The 20,806-nt window shown below is 41.1% G+C and overlaps 1 protein-coding gene across 1 annotated transcript in view; it reads left to right on the top strand.

Annotated features, from left to right (window-relative positions):
- Nucleotides 1-5,140: 5,140 nt before the first annotated feature.
- The window catches only part of atf6 (activating transcription factor 6), a 33,693-nt gene continuing 18,027 nt past the window's right edge, over nt 5,141-20,806 (top strand). The window contains exons 1-10 of the mRNA XM_086046314.1: nt 5,141-5,340; nt 6,302-6,378; nt 7,032-7,113; nt 7,800-7,897; nt 9,289-9,412; nt 9,960-10,163; nt 12,420-12,577; nt 18,290-18,475; nt 19,237-19,328; nt 20,605-20,751. Of these exons, the coding sequence (XP_085902440.1) occupies nt 5,244-5,340; nt 6,302-6,378; nt 7,032-7,113; nt 7,800-7,897; nt 9,289-9,412; nt 9,960-10,163; nt 12,420-12,577; nt 18,290-18,475; nt 19,237-19,328; nt 20,605-20,751 (1,265 nt within the window). The 5' untranslated portion in view covers nt 5,141-5,243. The remainder of the gene's footprint in view (nt 5,341-6,301; nt 6,379-7,031; nt 7,114-7,799; nt 7,898-9,288; nt 9,413-9,959; nt 10,164-12,419; nt 12,578-18,289; nt 18,476-19,236; nt 19,329-20,604; nt 20,752-20,806) is intronic.

Here is a 20,806-nt window from a genome sequence, read left to right as displayed (position 1 = left end):
CAACTTCAGCATGCTAGCACGGTACCACCCATCACCAACACACACACACACACACAAACACAAACAAAACACACAGTCAATGAAGCAACCCTCTGCACTAATCCCTTTGTATTCACAGCACCATTCCCACCAAACAATGTCCTCCCAAACACTAATCCCAAACCAAGCTCAACAAACCTGGTGACTGAGCCACCTGCTAGCATGTCACCAAGCACCGTGAAAGGCCAACAAACCTGAGTAACAAGCTGCTGCATGTATCAACACATACAAATATATGGACAGAATTGAAGTGGCATCCAAATAAACACACGTTCTTCCATCTACAGGATGGAGGTTGAGGCTGTTGTTGTTGTCATGGGAGAGGGCACCCTCCATCTGCCCGTGCTCTCATTAGCCCCTCTCCATTACATTTTATCAGAGGGAACCCCACCCCTTCACTTCTTTGACAACCCCTCCTCCCAGTTCCATACATACGACCGAGATGATAAGTGTTCTACCCTCTTTGTGTCGGCCTGCATAAGACAATGCAACACAGCGCTGCGGAGCATCATCCATCTCAAAGGTCATCAATCTGGGACACAAAAGATGAAATGTGGTCCGAGCTCGCTTTTTTTCCACCAAGGAGCTTTCTCTGTTTTGGGGAGCTTTGCTTCTTTTCCCTCGATCGGCAGTTGAAATTTTTCTACCTTGCGTGGCTTGACGATTGTGTGGAATGATTGCTGTTGTTGTGGGATCTTGCTCTATGATTTACCCAAAAAAGTACTAGAAACAACACGGCAGACATACAAAACACAAGCAACCTGAGGGCGGGTAAACTGGATAACGTTTAACCAAGCTACCTGCTGAGGTACTAAGAGTACTGGCTTCAACATTCTCTGAGGCACTATAATTGTTGCATTGAAGGGGCAGCATTTGCTGTTCAACACGCAACATTGTCCGTATTTGTGTTCGCTAATGTGCAAGTATTATCGTCGCTAGCCATCATGACGACACATAACGAGAGGCAGATACAACATGCAAGCACCTACACTCTGTCGGACGGTAATGTGATTTCCTGGGAATAAACAACTTGTGAGGCATGGAGGGTTTGGCAGAGTTAAGAAGTAGTGGTTAATGGTCATTTGCTTATCGTAATGATCCGATCGTTGTTCTTTCTTCCATATGAATGCAATTTCCAATGCTCTATGCATGGCCACGCCAGGATTAAAAAACACAGGGGAATCTCTAAGATTGTACAATTTTGGCCATCATGCATGAGTTTGGGCGGGACAGTGGCGAGTGAGTGGTTAGCACATCCGACTTATTGGGTTGGGGGTTTGAATCCTGGTTTCCAGAATTCCTGTGTAGACTTCCCATGTTCTTCTCTGTGCTCGCATGTTTTTACCGACCCACGTTCCAAAAACATGTTTCTCAAAAGTCTCAAAGGTGAATTGATTCTGTAATTTCAAGTAGCGCAGAGTTGTGGTGCACTGTGTTTCACTTCAGACAAAAAGCGGGAGAGACTTCGTGCCACAGTCTTAACCTATTAAAGCGGTCTGTATTGGGTTAACCTGCTAATCCGCTGTCCATGTCTGGATATGAGGGGCTTTACACACAATCAATATGACTAAACCACCCTCCCACCGCCCTCAACTGCCCACCGTCATGCACGCCATTATTGCACCACTCAAATCAGGCATGTGTGCATTATCAAAGAGCATGAGAACGCATGTTGCAGGCAGATATGTGGCCTATCGTTCTACTATAGATTCACACAAAATATTGATATTGTGACGTATGGTATCATTTTATCCTTATTGTTCACCCCAGTATTGATGCAAAAGAGTCAAATATCAATACTATGTGGCTGCTCAACCCTCAAAATCGTTGATGATGATTTTAACCTTTTAATGTAATGTGCATCTCAGCATTTACCTGTGCTATATCCAGTATTGCAATAATTGCATAAATCTGCTTCAACATGATAACATTTTAAAGCGGAAGTCAACCCAAACTTATTTTTTTGAAGAATATGTTCTATGCAGGCCCACTAGTTGAAATACGGCGATATGTTTACAATAATATGAAATATGAGTTAAGCAGGAAAATCCACCCGTTTTTAGCCATCTCAGGGCGCGGCCATTTTGTCACTTCTGTCGACTGAAGATGACATCGAAGTTGCTCAGGGCTCAGACAACGACCAATCAGGGCTCACCTGTTTTCTGGAGCTGAGCTATGATTGGTCATTATCTGAGCCTCGAGGGTGTGTGATGTCATTTTCAGTTTACAGAAGTGACAAAATGGCCGCCCCCGGAGATGGCTAAAAAAACGGGTGGATTTTGTTGCTTAACTCATATTCCACAAACACAATATTAATCAGAATGCTGTGTTTCAACTAGTGGGCCTGCATAGAACATATCCTTAAAAAAAACATGTTTGGGTTGACTTCCGCTTTAAGTAAATAATGACGACAAATAAAAGAAAAGCAGTAATTGGACGGATGAGACTAGTTGGAGAGATATTTTATCATAAAATACTCTGTAATTCCAAGTCCTTCATCTCTTGGCTACTCAGTGCCAAAAACTACTATAAGTTATCTGCAAAAAAAAAAAAAGGAAGGATCACTCTTAAAGCGGTTTTGCCTTTATGTAATGTAGTCGGTGCTATGCCAGTGAGGGCGTCTGATCCCAGTGAACATGCTTTTTTTTTTTTTAAACTAGAATAAAGTGTAATTGCACATCCACTGCAGTAGGTGGCAATGGTGCTCTCAAAAATTATTATTATTTTTAATGCAAGGCAACTTGATGCACTTCAAATCCTTTACAGACTAAAAAATAATATTATTTTCTACCATCATTTGTTGGTATTGTTGGAAAAATAGTGTCAGAATATACATTCACGATTGACTTTATTCATGAATATCTTGAGTTTTCATTCATGTTCCAAGCGCTCCGACAAGATTTCTGGCAGATGGCTGACTCTGAACAAGTGCTTCCTCTGCCATAACAAGTCAAATGAGATGATCTCCTGATCTGTCAGAATGCAGCAGGCAGGATTCAATCCAGTGCGGAGTCAAGCAGACCACCTCAGGTTAATCTCCCCGCGACCTGAAATGTCCACCAAGGATTAGCCCGGGTGTTCACCTGCTTCAGATTTTTTAACGCACACCTTGAGGCAGTGTTTTCCCAACTTTATTCAGCCAAGGCACATATTTTACATTGGAAAATTGTCGACTGAAAATGCCACCAAAGAACATATTCTTGGAAAACATATGTTTGGGTTAGGTTAGGTAATTACAGCACTGTCTGTTGACATGTCGTATTGTGTTTCTGTTTTTCTGTGCACACACACAACAAGTAGGGGCCAAGTACGTGACTGCTCGTCACAGCTACACAACACGTCATTGGCAGCTTGACATTTGCAAGCACTTAATGAAATGATTCATGTATAATCAGGACGCCATGCATGATCAGATGTCCAAAATAGATACTGTATTTTATAAACTGGCTTGCTGTGGTTAGATCTGAAGATTCTTTTAAGAGACTGTTTGTTGAAATGATATCAATTGACGCAAGAAGGCTGAAATATCCTGACACATTTTTTTTTAACCCTTTAGAGCAGGGGTGGGCAAGGTCTGCAGAGACTGGATAACGATCCTGCATGATTATTTGAATCAGGTGGGTTGCACCAGGGTGACATATGAAGCATGTATGATACCCACAACCGCTTTAGAGAACACTCATCAAAATGCAAAACTTCATGAAGTGTAGTATGGTGCTGCAGTAGTTCAGGCAAGCGCTGATTGATTCTCAACTAGTTTGTGTTCTAAGGAAAAAACGCTGCAATGTCTTTAGTTGGATTATATTTCACAGTTTTCTCTATAGTGGAAACGGATTTGAGTGTTTTCATTTTCCATCTATATTTGAGGCAGACACTGTCGTCTATATGTCGTGACGAGGCCAGAAGCTCCCTGTCGCGACTCTCAAACCGCAGTGGCACTGAAGTGGCACGTCAGCAGCGTATTGTATTAAGATTTGTGTGCATTCATCCGTCCCATCCACACCAGCTCTCACACTAAGACGGGACCACTTTGGAGTTAGACGTATATTATCAAAACCTTAAACAATTAGAAGGACAGTTGTCAATCACAACGTCTTAACCAGGCAAATACATTTTTTAATCACCTTGCTTGTTGGACCGTTTGTGCGGGCATTCTTTTTACTAACCCACGGGTCTGTTCTAAAAATAGCTCACCAAGGGACATTTACATTTCTCTGAATCGTAGAAGTGATCCTTTGTACATGTAACACTTGCAGAGATTTACAGAAATAAAGTGTTGCATATTTATCTGTGCCCTACTTTTTCAAATAATTGTAATAAATCATCAACATGAACAGTGTTACAATGATCACACATAAGTGTCACATATCATTACCACTGGTCAACAACAATTTTTAATCAGGTATGGCTTTATGTTTCCCGAAATGTATTTTTGACGCTGATTTTAAAAAGTCTTTACTTTTTTTCTAGCGCTTGAGGTTTTTGAGATATGTTCATTTTTTCCTATAAAAGGTTGCTTAATACGGATTTTACCATGCGACGCTATGATGAAAAAAAATCTACATGTTACTGAATCTAATCCTTATTTCATAACTCCTGTATTACTAAATATATACTATTGTTAGGCCTGAGTAGCGAACGCTGCAAGGACCCTATTGTTTTCGTAGAAATTCTTATTATTATTATTACTGGTTTTAAAAAATAGCACAACTTTATTTACCAGCATAATAAGTACATATAATTAGTACAAGTAATTTGACCAAAAGTGTTGTTTCAGAAGTGCGTATCAACCTGCAAGCCTTTCACTCAACCAGAATCCAAGAAGAATCTTTTATTTTCCAAAAATGTTGGTGACCCTCACCTATAGGGAGATCCTACAGCCTCTGATTCTTCTGTGCATGAATTATGGTTTTTGTTTAATACCGTTTGTTAATCTCCAGTTTTTAGTGCCATTACGCTGCCCAGTGGCCAATGTGCATCACAGCAGCGCAACAGGCCGGGGTGGGGGGGAGTTTGCGGGGGGGGGTGGGTCGGTTTGGGGACTTTTGTCCCTCCACGATTGCCGTCATTGCTTTAAATGTCAGACGTGTTATTTTACGTCATGAATAACAATTTCCTTCCGGACAGTTTCGGTTGATGTGTACGTTTTGATCTCAGCGCGTTACAATTTTTGACATTAAACTTACCAATGAATTTGAAGGGAAATGTCGTCCAATTTAACGTTAGACTTGGATAACCATCAACGTTGTTTCATGATGAACCCGGAAACGGGCTTCTCCATCGACCAGGGAGGCGAGTGGGGTAAGTTTGTCTAAACCTTAGGCAGAGATGTGAAGTGAAGAAGTGTTGCTTATGACGACCATAAACAAACCAGCATGTGCTTCGTGACAGCGTTTTAATACCTTTTTAATCTAATATAGGATGAATGTGTCTTGTTGACAGTGGCGGTGATGTACCTTGTGTCTTATTTGACCACGCGTTAGCATTAGCTAACTGGAAATGACGCGATGATGTAATAGATTGTGTTCGAATGAAATAACAAGCAAGCTGCTTCCAGAGGTCTTTTTTTTTTACATTATTATGACTAAATGTGTCATTTAAACTGAGTTTCAAATGTTGTTGATTGGATATTTCGACAAATTGCTGAACACGTTTGTACACTAAACCAAATTTATGCATAATTACAATGGTACACTTGAACACGTAAACTGATTTACTAAATGTATAGTAGAAATTGAATTCAACCACTGTCAAGGTAAAAAAACAAACAAACGGGGGGAAACAGCTTGTCATGCATAAAACACATCAAAGCATGTACTAGATGCAAGTTAAATATGCTCATAAAGTAGTTTGGTACTTGTTGAAGCTGAGAACCACTGATCTATTCCATTAGAGGATGTAAGTAAACATTAGAAGCTCAACAGGTCAGAGCCACTGTGTCATTAGCATTCCCATAGGAAATAATGGAAATTCAATTTATCCGTTCCCACAGTTAATTGTTGCCTAACTGTACAAGCAATATTTAGAGGTGAAAAAATTGGAGGTGATCATTATTGCAAATTATTACAATTACTGATAGTCACAATCCAGTGTCAGTAAAAGAAGTGTAAACAAAGTTAAAATCTCAGATACAAAATCGATATAACCTGATCTACTTTGGGACAAATAAATACAAAAATATTGTCCAACTATCTGTGTGTAAAATGTACGTTTCTCTTGGTAACGTTCAAACTTTTAAACCCTGCTTTTCTTTTCCCCCCAGACATTAGTCTTTTTGATGATCTTGACTCCCTGGGGGATGCGGATGATTTGCTCAAGGTCTTTGAGAATGCAGACTATGTGAGTAAGGGTTGACTTCAAATTGACAATTCAAAAGAACTGGGAGTGAATAATGCAACTGGATAAAAACCAAAGGCGAACCTGGTGTTTTTGTTGATGTTTTTCGAGTTATGAGCTGTCAATTGGTTGATTTTAATTTTTTTGCTTTGCCTTCCTTGCAAGCACAAATTTGACAATCGAGTAAGCTTCAGGCTTTCCACCCCTAGGTGGCGTCAGTGATCTTCTTTAAGCGATAATGCCATCGATTTGTTGGAAAATGACATGACTTGCTGACTTAGGTTTACGCCACACTTGTTTGGTAGACTTTGGTGAAGTTGTTGTAGTGAACACCTTAAAGACAGCAAGTCAAACTGTTCACAACATTTTATTGAAGTACAATAAATTATAAATAATAATAATAAATTATTGTAGCCTAACATATAAGACCAAAACAGAAATATATCAATAATAAATTGTATATCGTAGTACAGATGCATTTATTGCTTGTAGCAAATACATACTAAAAAATATGAAAATACATCCTTCAATAAAATCCAGGCATAAATAGCTATCTTCAATAGTATGACAGTAAAGTAGTATTTCTCAATTTAAGTCAACAATATGCATACAAGAGGAATGCATTGCCATATAAACATGTCTTTTTGTTGTTTCAGACATGCGGAGGTCCAGACCTTGACTTTGATATTCCCATACCTGCATGGACTGAAAGCTACCACACTAGCACCACCCGCACAGGTACAACAACACAGATGCTGACACATCTTCATTGGAATACATGTGCATAACATATGTCTTTAAAGTCTGGGCACACAGGCAAAATTGATGCAAAGGTCATGTGCTTTGCAAGATTCACATGAACTTGATGCAATAATGTCACATTTCCTTCAATTTACTCATTATGCATTACATCAAATGTGTTTCCTTGTTTCAAAGAAAAGAAGTCAAGAGGGCTAAGTTATTTTCGTTAAGTGCCATGGTGTCACCATTTAGTCATGTAAAATGAGAAATAATGTAAAAGATATTAATAAAAAATATTTTTGTTTTGAAGACCTGAAACATTCCCATTTCTGTGAACTTTCTATCTTCTAATGCATTACTAGACTGAACTAGATGATGTTGTCTTGCTCAAGTTTTGTAGCTGAGGCTTTCAAGGCATATAGATACAGATTCATGAAAACTCTCAAATGTATGAAAAGTCAATGGAGGGAAATGATTTAAAAAAAAAAAAAGTATTCTCTAAGCATACAAGGCTCGATGTTAATGGGCCTGTGTTGATTTCAAGACAAGAAAAGCAGCTGTTTGGTATTGAAAAAGGGCTTGTTAAACTAAGCGTCTCGAAGCGAGGCCTAACGAAGACGTAACGATAGTCGCACATAAGCCTTGTTTAACACAATGTCCTGTCTTTGTCCTTGTGCATCCAGACGGTGAGGTGAGCGTACACTCTCTGTCACCTGCTCACACCTTGAGCTCCATCCCCTCCCCAACAGCTGCGGAGGCGCCGTCCCCGTACTCCTTACACGTAAGTCCAGTGGCTTCACACCTTTTCAGTTTTCTCCTTGTGACTTGTATTTCCAATGCAAATTTGACCCTCGCTTCCCTGCGCCTTGGGTCCGATTTACATACGTGCACAAATCCAGATGGCACCCAAACATGGACAGATGCTCTTGACACATACTGAACAGTGCACACTTCGCTCCTGAGAGACACTTATTAGCAAAAGCCATAAACACCTTGTCAACTTAGTATTTATTGTCCATTCGATGGATGTTGACTCCTCATTGTTTCATTTAATGCAAAAAGCGTTGACAGGTTTTGTCAAATTAGCATACCGGGCAGAGGTTTTCACACAGTGTTACAAGAAGGTCATTCCTAGTGCCAAGTTATTGACTGTATATAGAGTATATCTGCAAACAAGTGGAATCCAGTCCCGAGGACACAAAAAGGACATGGAGTTTTGGAATATTTATATATATTTTTTCGACGTGGACAGAGAGATAAATACACTGGGGATATCAGAAAGTAGAGCCAAATCAATACATGCTATTAATTCCATTGGGTCAGGAATCAGGAAATTTATATACTGTACATTTGTAGTGGAAATTGACCTTCTGTTGGGAGTCATTTTATAGGGTCAAGGAAGCATACTGCATAACCTTTCAAAATGGATGCCTTGATATAAGGCAGTCGAGTGGATTTGTTACAGCCAATCAACAAAGGAAGGTACCACTAATAATGATAAAGTGGTAATTTGATATGATAAAAGAAGTGTGACTAATATTCTGAATCGTAATGTTGAAATATGTTGCACACGATTTTTGTACTACAATGAACACAAATTTCACATTTGAACCTGAGGCATTTTTTTTTTTTTACATTGTGACATTTGTAAAATTTTGCCTTATCATTCTATTAATTATAATCGGTTGTCACATGACCAGTAAATCATCAAAGCAAGTCAAACTTTCCATCTAATAGTGTCCGAGGCCTTTTTTTGTTGTTGTGTTAATGTGTATTAGATGAGACTTTATTTGTGCAAATGCATTTTTATAACACAGTCGCACTTGACTCACAAGTTTACCAATAATTCATTCCGTGACCAGGCCGTAACTCAGTTAACTTGTCTGGAAAATTAATTTTCCCCATTGAAATAAGTTAAAATGACGTTACTGTAATCTATTTTCCACACTTCTGCTCCTTCACTCAAGCGTCGGCGAATCTTACTCATGAGTAAAATTCTGAATAGCGACGCAAAGAAAGAAATAGACCAAGTGCAAGCTCCAAACTGGAAAAAACCTGTAGCACTTGTATGTCAAAGTACCACTGTAATACATTTTTATTTTCAAATTACTCTTGCTAAGGTATGTGGGCGATGCCTACTTTGCAGATACTGAATGCAAATTCTCCCTGCAGGATGAGGCCTTGTCTCCACAGTCGCAGCCTTCGCCGGTGTCGGTGTGCTCAGAGTCTAGCGGGTTTTCTGAAATCACGCCGCCGGCGAAGAGGGCGCCAAAGAGGACCGGCCAGACAGCACGAGGTGAGGTGGCCACCACCACAACTCTCAATTCGGATGTCTTTGGCTGTGTATATGTATGTGTATGTGAGTGATATCATTTGTGACTTGATATGAAAACAATGTTGGGGAACCTCTTTGGTCAGCTGCACAGCAGGAAAACCACTGCACTGTATGTTAGTGTATGGTGGCCTTTGTTTTGTAAATTTTTATTCCAACTGCAGCGTACTTAAAAGCGGAAATGAACCCAAACACATTTTTTTCAAGAATATGTTCCCAGCAGGCCCAATAGTTGAAACATGGCCTTCTGATTAATATCGTGTTTGTGGAATATGAGTTAAGTGGCAAAATCCACCCGTTTTAGCCATCTCAGGGGGCGGCCGTTTTGTCACTTTTTTCAACTGAAAATGACATCACAAAAACAGGTCAGCCGTGATTGGTCGTTACCTGAGCCCTGAGAAGTTGTGATGTCAATTTCAGTCGACGGAAGTGACAGTACAACACCACAGAATAAATCATGTCAATCACAGCCATGTCCTTTTATCTCCTTTCCTGGTACACATCAACACAGCCAAACCAGCGCAGTCAAGCAACAGGCCCATTCAGATGAGCGCCAAAGTTTCCATCCAGCCCAAACCGGTGATTGCAGCTGTGCCCTTGGCTCACGCAGCCGCTCCCCTGCAGCCCAAGACAATCATCATCCAGCCCCTGCAGACCACCATGCTGCCTGTGGTCAAAGCAGCACCGATCAGCATCCAGCCAGCGCCCTCTTCAGGTATCAGCTTAGATGTGCAACACTGCGTGTCACACTTGAGTGTGCCAGACAAGTGTTATCATTTGGAAAGTCGCTTCTATTGCTATGTTCTTTAACTCTTGCTTAATTTTGGTGATGGAAAAACAAAAACTGTTTCATTACCAATGTTTATTAAAAAATTTGTATCCCCACATGAGAATCACTTGTTACGTAACCAACAGAGGGTACTGTTGGCACACAGTTGGAAGTGCCCCATTCTAAATGATGAAATCAAGTCTATAGGACTTTATAATTAAAAAAAACAACAACATAATTTCTCACAGTGCTCGGTCATCTATCATTATTATTATTTTACATTTATTGGTGTATTTGTTCTGTGATCAGTTCCAGCTCATCGGTGATCCTAATGATGACAAATGGTATAAAAAAAAAAGGACAGTTGATCTCAAGGCATTTAGCTTCTAAAATTTGAGACAGTGAACGTCAAATTTTCATTTGCTTGTGCTTATGCGACCAGTAAATTGGCAGATTTTTTGGGGATTACTTTTTGGTAATATTTTTTGTTGCGGACAAACCTCTGCTCCACACTTAAAGCGGAAGTCAACCCAAACATATTTTTTTCAAGAATATGTTCCCAGCAGGCACACTAGTTGAAACATGGCATGCTGATTACTTTTGAGTTTGTGGAATATAAATTAAGCAGCAAAATGCATTCGTTTTTTAGCCATCTCTGGGGCGGCCATTTTGTCTTCTGTCAACTGAAAATGACATCACAACTGCTCACAACGACCAATCACGGCTGACCTGTTTTCTGAATCTGAGCTGAATCTTGTGTTTGGGTTCACTTCTGCTTTAAGCCCATTTATCAGTAAAATAGTGTTTTACAAAATGCTTTGTTTTAGTTTTGTTTTTATTATAGTTTTAATATTACGTTTTTAAATATTTTCGTGTGTAATATTTCCTGTGTGCAAGATTTTTCAAATGTCGCGGTCGGTAGTGTGCAGTAAGAGCTCAATAAAAATATTATTTTTAAAAACACTTTAATAAAAACAATTATCCACACATCAAACATGGATACTGTGTAGCAGTCCACAGACTTCGAAATACATTAATTGCAGTCCAAAATACTGCTTCTAAAGTTACAGTAGATGCATCACAACACTGTCTTAAACAAAGCTACAATGGTCTCACTTTTCATCCCTCGTATGCCATGTTGCCAACTTCTAAAGTGGATTTGTGGCTTGAATTCCTGATGAGAAGTATTAAACTAAGTTGTACTTTGGAGTACATATCAATCACAATTGGACACATAAAAACAATCAATCTCTTGTATTTACTAGTTACTGAATGCCTTTATGTTAGTGATAAATGTCACGCGTAGGCGGTTTGGTTGTTTGGCCCTCTATGAAAGGGGGAAAGCTGTTGATGTATCTGCCGTATCTAGCTCCTTATCTACAGGTATATGTGTCTTCCATTTTCAATGTTTTTCCCGTTCTGCGTTACCAGTCTGGTCCACGATGTGTTACATCTTTAACACCTAGGCCAATGTAAATACTTGTCATCCAAGTGGGCGGCGTAGCTGCTGAACTCTTCTTGCCTTGGATTTGAACTCGGCTCCTCCGTCTTCCACTTGGTAATAGCCGAGGCTACAGATGGCCAAGTGTGATAGATCTAATCTTCGCACCCGAGGCCAAAGTCTAAAGTTGCCTGCTCTTTGTTTGACCATGGTCTCATGATTATTCACAGGAGTGAGCTATTTGCATCACTCAGATGGAAGAAAAATGACAGTAATGTTTTCATTTTGTAGTCTGACCTGGGCCGTAATGTACTTTTTACAAAGAACAAGTTGGTCTCTTGGGGCTATTATATTCATCGCTCTAATTTTGAACTGTTTGGCACAACACATGCACCAACTAGCTGAGGTGGCTAACACTTGATTAGCTCTGTTTCGTATTAAAGAAAAAAAAGGTGAATAATCTTTGTTTATTGGAATGGGTCAATATCACAATAAGCCACCTTTGATGTCCTATAAGTCTCTTAACCCATTCAATGCCAAGGACGTTTTTTCACTTTTTTTTTTTTTTATTTTAGAGGCATTCAATCCCAGTTTTTCTGTATTTAAAATTTTTTAACATTCACTTAATACAATGATTACGAAGTTCAATACAACTTTTTTGGTTAAATGAGAAAATCTCAAAGGCATGTTATGGTGCCATTGACTCAAATATGTAATCTTGAAGTTCTTTATTGTAACCTGTGCGTTGTGTCTTTGTTCAGGCCAGCCCATCGTGCTGTCACAACCAAGCCAGTTACTACAGATCAATACCCCGCAGTCTGTCACTGGGAGCTTGGTCGCCATGCCAACCCTGAGCCAGGACAGGTCGGTGGGCGCGACATCGGTGGTCACGCTTCGAAGCCCTTCTTCGGATGACGATGTGAGTTAATGGTTTTCACTGGAGTGGAGTGGAAATGCTATGCACCGCGCCTGACACAACAATGTCACATTTGCCACTTGTTGCTAGGTAGAATTCAATCATTACTGCCTAATATGCCAATGAAAACAACGGCAACACCCACTAGACCCCAACTTAGAACTGACAGCAACTGGAAGTCAGACAATCTCTCTCCGTCCTTTTTCCATACCGCTAGTCCGCATTCACGTGCGGGTGATCCGGAGCTCATCCCAATTGACTTTGGTGCGAGAAGCGAGGTCCATCTTGCACTGGTTGCCAGGGCACATATAGACAAAACAACCATTCACACTCACATTAACACAGCCGTGGACAAGTCTTCAAATAAACTACACTGCTTATGTTTGGAATCTGCAAGGAAGCCGGAGCACATGGAAACAAACTTCACACAGGAAGGCAACAGATCCAGGAATGAACATCACAACTGTCAGGCAGAAGTGCTAACCATAAGGCCATCGTGCTGCCCACACATACTCTAAGCCAGGGCATAAATTCCCAAAAGAGCACGATAATGATTATAGGACGCTTTTATTTGTACACATTCATTTTGCAATCAAATCAGTACTCTACGTTATATAGAAAATAGATTTTGGAAAGAAAAAGAAAAAACAGTGCAATTTGTGTGGCTTTCATGTGACCCAAGGACTAATATAGTAACCTTTGGTTATGATCCGCATCTGGAATGTATCATTTTTGTAACAGACTCGACTTAACAATACCGTGTGTAGGTTAGGATGCCCCAAGGATCCCCTGAGCTACCGTGTTGATGTCAAGAGTCTCCCGACGGTCGTCGTTTCGCACACACTTGAGTTATACGCCGTCTGTGCGGCGACATGTACATCCTCCTCATTGTTTCTGTTGAAACTACATCTACAAATCTTGGCCTGCCTGTCGGGGTTGTTTGCCTCTGTTACACAGAGCCTCTATGTTGTTTCGGGCTTCGGTCCACAGCGCCGCCGCTCGCGATGGCTCGCTCTCGTCTGACCTTTTTGATGATTTGAGAAATGTTCTCACAGCTCTGTTTGCCGCCTTTTTTTCTGGGAGATGAGTCTCCACATACTGTGTTTGCTGTTTAACTTGGCGTCCGTGCTGCCAAAATGTTTCATTAAGCGCGTGCATGAAGAGCTCTTGGTATCTTATTCGGAAGGAGCAGTAATTAGGGGCAATGAATGTTGTGGAATTTCAGAAAAGGAGAAATAACTACTTGAGAACAGAGTTTGTTTTTGACCACGTTTTCACGTCGACATCCGAATTACCTCGGAACAGCAAATGATCATCTTTACGCGAGACGTTCGTCATTGCGGCAGTCTGCTATGACCACGTTTCACCAGTAATGGTCTTTGAAATATATCAACAACCCACCTGAGGCTTTAAAAATACAGCCCCAAGCATTATAAGTCTACATTTTACAACCCCTGGAGGCCAAAACAAAAATGGTCTAATGGCCATTTGTGAATGTAAACAAGTCAATAAAGTTTAAAATACAAGGTGAGGGACTGTCGACAGTTATTTAAAATAATTCAAAATCCGAATGGATATATCTTTTTGAACTGGACAACCTCAAATCAGATCCTGCTTTGTATTTTAAACCTCACAAAAACTCACCAGTTTAAAAAAAAAAAAGTTGTTCTTATACTTTGAAAACTGTCTGTTTACAATGAGCAACCCGAGATGGTTAAAGTCAAATAAAAAAGCCTGCATGTAGGTCACATCGTTCTTGTCGAGAACCTATTCATCCGTGAAATGCAGCACAGCGGTGTGCTATGTGGGCCGGGTCACATCTAACGTCACATGCCTGTTAAACCTGTCTGTGCCATATGTTAGTATCTGCTATACGTGTGTCTATGTGTTACTGTGTTGTGGCCTATAGTTAGGTTATATAAGCCCGGGTGTTAAACGGATGCGAACGATTACATGCTTCAGACAGGTGTCGTGCAGGATGAAGCTTTTGCGACAGCTGTAAACAGCCATCAGGGGATTGGGTCCCTGCTATGTAATGCCGCTCCTGCACAGCCGGGTGATTTGGCTGCTCCAGAATGAAACGCATATTTTCAGCCACCACAAATCTTCCATTGTCAGGATTAGGGGATTTAGAGGAGACCCCAGCAGTGTATGGTGTGGGGTGGTGCGAGTCTTGATTGATAGTTGTTCATTTTTACATTTGGATACCGCTGTTATCCTTTCACTTGCATTTGAAAAAAGGACAAAAGTTGAAAATAATTGCTCTTTTTTAAAGGTGAAGTCAACCCCAAAAAATCTTTTCAATAATATGTTCGATGCAGCCCCACTAGTCTGAAGTTGATATTCGGATTAATACTGTGTTTGTGGAATACGGATTAAGCAGCAAAATCCACCTGTTTTTATCCATCTCGCGCCGGCCATTTTGTCACTTGCTGTCGACTGAAAAATGACATCGCAGTTGCTCAGGGCTCAGCTTCAGAAAACAGGTGAGCAGTGATGTACTGTACTGAGATCTAAAATTGCAGACGCTGAATTGGATGTTCACAGCAGATTTATTTATCTCATTCAATGCCCAAAAACGTTTTATGTCTTTTCACAGAGCAGACATTCAAGTCCAGGAATTTTTTTTTAAACTTTGAAGTAAAAAAGGGTCTGAAAATGTCTCGTCTTTGCACTTTACTATGCGTAGCACTGATAGTTTTCACCATGCACCATTTTGGGAGAGCACTGCAAGTGCAAAATGACGTTTGAAATGATGGAATTTGGAGTGTTAGTAAAAGGCAAATATTGCTGAGTTACACAAAAAAAATCTTTTGCTCTGCCATAATTTGGGGGCAGCAAGCAACCACATAAAAGCCATGTTTTGTTGGATTTCACTTGCCCAGAGTGTGTGGGAATTGGATGCATCTGCCCGTCCTGCAAAACACTGTGCTTAAAACTTGAAACAGGCAACATCAATTGTCACCATATGCTTTAATGACAAAGATGCAAAAAAAAAAAAAAAAAGAGTTTTGTCAATGGTGAGATGGCATGACTCCTTCTTCTGACTGGCTCCAAGTGACCTCATCTGGGAAACACCCCAAAAACGAAAGCATAGCCCTTTGACCCATTAGAGGACCTCAAGCGAGGCACAGCAGCTTGAAAACTTCAAATTCTTCCAGCTGACAGTCTTCTCACTTATATGCGCACCCAGGCCACTGTGATCCATGTTTTTGACATCCAGTTAAATCCACAGACATTTTTGCATCAACCTGTTAAATGAGGCCCGTCCACTTATGATGGGTTAATCACACACTTCCTCCTTAGGTAGCACTTCATCTGCACAATTGCATGACCGACTGACAGCTGTTCGCAGCTGGTCCCCTCTGCGGCCCTTTAAACGGACAGCTAGACCCGTGTAATCCGCTCATGGGCAGACTTAATGTGTTTCTATGGTTTGCATGGTACTGCGCATGAATATTTCTCAGCAGCAAAAACGCAACCACCGGTTTTTGCCCTGCTCAGCCTCACTTTGTTGTTGAGGGGACGTCCACCCTGCACTCCGCTCCCTGGTAACCGCATCGTTGCGGCGTTCCCAGGCTCGCCCCTGTGGCACGACTCCCAGATCCTGGCTGGGAGACTGAGGAGTTTCTCAGGAGACGGAACACAAATACGGGGATCCAAATAACTTAATGACCGCTAGGCTATTTGTCCTGCGATCTTCGAGGCTTGACACCAGGGAATTTGTTCCTGTGAAGTAGTGCGGTAGTTTAGTTTTGTAATAGAAGTTAGTACAGTATTGATTTAAATTTTTTTTGTTTTTGTTTAGTATTTCCAAGTGAAGAGTAGTGCCATCTTTAACACGGCATGCGGAAACACCCGACTCTAAATTGCTAAAACGTTCATGGTTTTGTTTGTAAATAATATGTGGAAGAATTGTAATGATAGCAATCAAAGAAGCCCTCTGAGGTCGAACACAATCCATTCCGGGCACAAAACATTACCCACTAGGGCAAGGATGTCAAAGTCATTTTTGTCGCGGGCCGCATCGTAGTTATGGTGTCCCTCGGAGGGCCATTGTGACTGTGAACCCATATAAACGTATGATCATTTTATATTATCATATATACACAACAAATTGATGGGTAGCTAGCTTTGAAATTAGAACCCAGTAAGTAATTGCTTGTTCAAGTTTTTTTCCATTTATTTTAAATGGGAGGATTGGTAACAAATAACACATTGCAGTATCTCATATCTCAGTGTTGTTAAAAGTGAAGAAATTTTGCCACACATGACGCAGGCCACATGAAATTAGGTTGCAGGCCGGATTTGGCCCCCGGGCCTTGAGTTTGACACCTGTGGAGTAGGGAGTCCTGGAAAATGTGAAAATCACCCGCTACCCGCCCTTTCTCTGGGGGACGTGCGCTCACGGCAGACAACGAGGCACTCTAAAGCACCCATCCCAACAGACTGAAAGGAAAATGCCTTTTTGTGGTTAAATGTAGCTAGCTAGCTAACTGCACATCATAGTTGCGCTGGATGTCTGCTGATGTAAACAAAGTCCCCAAGTAATTGTGGAATGGGCCGACACTATGACTTCTGCTGTATGCTCGAATGTAGCTCAACTTTTTCAAGTTTTCACCTCTTATCAGAGCAGTTTGTGTGTTTCTAATAGAAAATCATTTCTCAAAAAGATGACACGCCCCATAAACATGTCCTTCCTCGCTAGCAATCAATGCTTCTTCTTGATGTAAATATCCTCCAACAGAAGCTTTTTTCATGTGCACTTAAGGACTGTTTGGGGTGTGAAGTAGGTACAGTGGTGTCGTGAACCCACTGACAGATGTCTTGAACATATCTTAAGCCTCCCATCGTTTGTGCTGAACAGGAATGCGAGTGACGCAACCCTGACCTCATTTTCCTTGACTTGATTGCTTCTATCTGGTGTTTCTTTTTACTGGCACTCTGGTCTCCATATATCACGCCAGTTTTCTGCTCTTGTCACTCTCCTCTTTTGTCACACTTCTTGATCTTGACCACAAACACCCAGAAGATGAATAATATGGTGGGAATTTAACGCATTGGGAAGAAACGTGATCAGTTAATGTCTTTGGACATGGCGAAGCAACATGTGGCTCATTAGCAGAGATTAACTGTCAACATTTTATACATTTGTGCTCAAAAGGTGCCACAATATTTAGTACAGGTTCATTTCAATGGGGAAAATTCATTTGAAATGAGTAAAATGTGTTACGAGCTTGGTCACAGAACGACCACAGTACTTCATTCCACGGTTGCTCTGAACAATCTTCGTTCTTGCCGGGAGTAAAGTATAAGCGCATTCTCCATTACATTCATGTAGAAAATATTGCCACAACAAATAGCGGCAGAGCGGATTTTCAAGCTGCATTCTGACATTGTGGTTTTATATTTGGATAATGTGCAATATAAGTATTGCAAGATTGACTGGGGACATTCACCACAGGAATGAAAAGCTATTTAGAACACGTTTAAACATGATGTCACACGCTAGTGTAAGGAGCGAATGATCTACAGCTCGGCAGGTGGCTCATGTGGGCATTAATTGCATTCTCACGCCATTTGTCCTGTTTGGATAGGTGCGCCCCAAACGCATCCAGATGGGATATATCCTGTGACGTGAGTCATAATAGCAAGTGTTGTTCTTTTCTTCTCCCGCCCCTTGTTTTTCTGTCTGTCCCACTTTTCCAACCTCAGTCAAAGTTTTCCCAGAGGCAGCAACGCATGATAAAGAACCGCGAGTCGGCGTCCTTGTCGCGGAAGAAGAAGAAAGAGTACCTGCTGTCGCTGGAAGCCCGCCTGAAAATGGCGCTGTGTGAGAACGCGGTGCTCAAAAGCGAGAACGGCAGCCTCAAGAGGCAACTGGAAGGGCTGCGGAGCGAGGTGAGAGCTGAGACATCGACGAGCAGCAGTCCAAAGAAAGGCGGTATTAGCGTTGAGAAAAGCAAAGGTGGTGAAAGTGCTCGCACGCTCTACAAATATAAGTACAGATTCAGGGGAGGTCAACGCAAACATTTTTTTTTCAAGAATATGTTCTATGCAAGCCCACTAGTTGAAACAGGGCATTCTGATAAATATTGCGTTTGTGGAATAAGTGTTAATCCACTCGTTTTCAGCCATCTCTGGGGGCGGCCATTTTGTCTTCTGTCGACTGAAAATGACATCGCAACTGCTCACAACGACGAATCACGGCTCAGATTCAGAAAACAGGTCAGCCGTGATTGGTCGTAGTGAGCAGTTGTGATGTCATTTTCAGTCGACAGAAGACAAAATGGCCGCCCCCGGAGATGGCTAAAAACGAGTGCATTTTGCTGCTTAACTTATATTCCACAAATGCAAAATGAATCAGAATGCCGTGTTTCAACTAGTGGGCCTGCTGGGAACATATTCTTGAAAAATATATGTTTGGGTTGACTTCCACTTTAAAAGTAATTAGCCTTTTTTTTGACAAAGCAAGGAGTTGAAAGTATTGTAATTTGTTTTCAAAAGTAGGGAGTAAATAAAAAGTGCAGGTTACTTTCCACCACTGGGACGAAGTCCCACATGTTAGCACAAAATGGCGTCATACACAACTAGCTGTAGACATGCTGTTTGAATTAAAAAAAAAAAAAAGAAGTGTTTTTGTTTTGTTTTTTCCCCTGCAGAATTCCGTGCTTAAGGCAACAGCTCCCAAGAGACGAGCTGTGTGCCTCATGGCGGTCCTGGTCTTCCTCGTAATTAATGTCGGACCAATAAGGTAACACTTTGCGGGTGTCTTTTTATTTTAAGAAAAGTTGTTGGCAGGTACTGTCAGCAATATTACTGCTATGTTTAATTTACAGTGGGCTCACAAGAGGAAATAATTGGGAATCCCGATGATTCATTGTGGGACTCCTGCTTGTCATGTAAGACATTAGCCAAAAGCTAATTGAAAACAGTGCAAACGAGTTCCTATTTGCTAAAAACAGTTGACGGTTTGTCAAATCACAAGCCAACTTTAGGTTCAGCTAAGACTGTGATGTGATTACAGTGAAGCGGTTGATGCAGACAATGTGTTGCAATGAATCCGTGAACCGTAAGAATGTAGCGATCCATTTTGTACAGGTCCTTGTCTTGAGATGAGTAAGACCGTTCTCCCCTTAAAGAAAATAAATGTTCATGAAATGAAATGAAATGAAATGAAAATAAATGTAGTCATCTTTGCAATCATTGCTTTGATGTTCTCGCCAGAGTTTATAGGACTTTGTGACTAATAGGTGAATGAACCTCAGAACAACCCTGCTGGGGTTTGGTGGGATGTAAACATTTATCCCGTGTGACCGTTAGAACAAAACATGTCACGCTCCACGTGTGGCATAAAATACGTACTGCGGCCATTTCTTTTCATCTCCGCGTTCACTATTACCACATCTGACAAATTAAGGCAGGTTATATAAAAGTGCTCGATTCGGCCCCGTTTGCAAATGCTGGGATTTTCTTATTCCAACTACAACAACAGAATCTCTGATGTCATGTTATAAAAATGTTTTGTTTTCTCCTGGGGTGGACGTCCTCCACAAGGGATGCAAGTTGGATTTGTTGACTTTGATAAGCTTTACTCTGTGCTCGGAATGTGTGCACCGGATCGGAGTTTTAGCTGTGCATACATATAAAAACGGCCCCGTCTTGTTTTTTTTTTATTTTTTATTTTATTTTTTTTTGGAGTTAGTACCTGATTGTCTTTGTGTTTTTTTATGGAATTAAAAAAAAGTACTAAATATGCCCACTTTTTACATGACAAATTCCCTTTTGAAATGTAAAATGAAAATGCCACCTGGTGTTGCAAAAGCATTGAATGACAGCGCCTGGGCTCTTCAGTGTGTTTTGGATCGCACAGACTAGATCAGAGTTCAATGTTGGACTTTGTGGCTTAAAACAACAAAAAAAGAAACTCCTGTGTGCACACGATGAGGGCCACTTGGAATGTACTTTTTCTTTCCAAGTGTCCTAATTTCTCCTTTCTTTCTCTTTCTCCCCACGTCTGCCTTCATCAGTCAGCTTCAGGACAACTCGGAGTCCGGGCTGGAGGTTGTGTCGGTGCAGCACAGCAGACACCTGTTGGGTTTCACAGCGGACACAGACAGCAAGGCCGTGGCGGGCCCCGAGCCTGCTGGAAATGGCAGCGCCGAAATGGCCGACAGGTAACGTGCTCGACTCCAAGCATGACGTTGACTCCGCGGCCCAGGATGCACCTGC

Source organism: Filicampus tigris, chromosome 12, assembly GCF_054856515.1.
Source record: "Filicampus tigris isolate MCC_2025a chromosome 12, RoL_Ftig_1.0, whole genome shotgun sequence".
Taxonomy (NCBI): domain Eukaryota; kingdom Metazoa; phylum Chordata; class Actinopteri; order Syngnathiformes; family Syngnathidae; genus Filicampus; species Filicampus tigris.
This window is presented reverse-complemented; position numbering and strand designations above follow the sequence as displayed.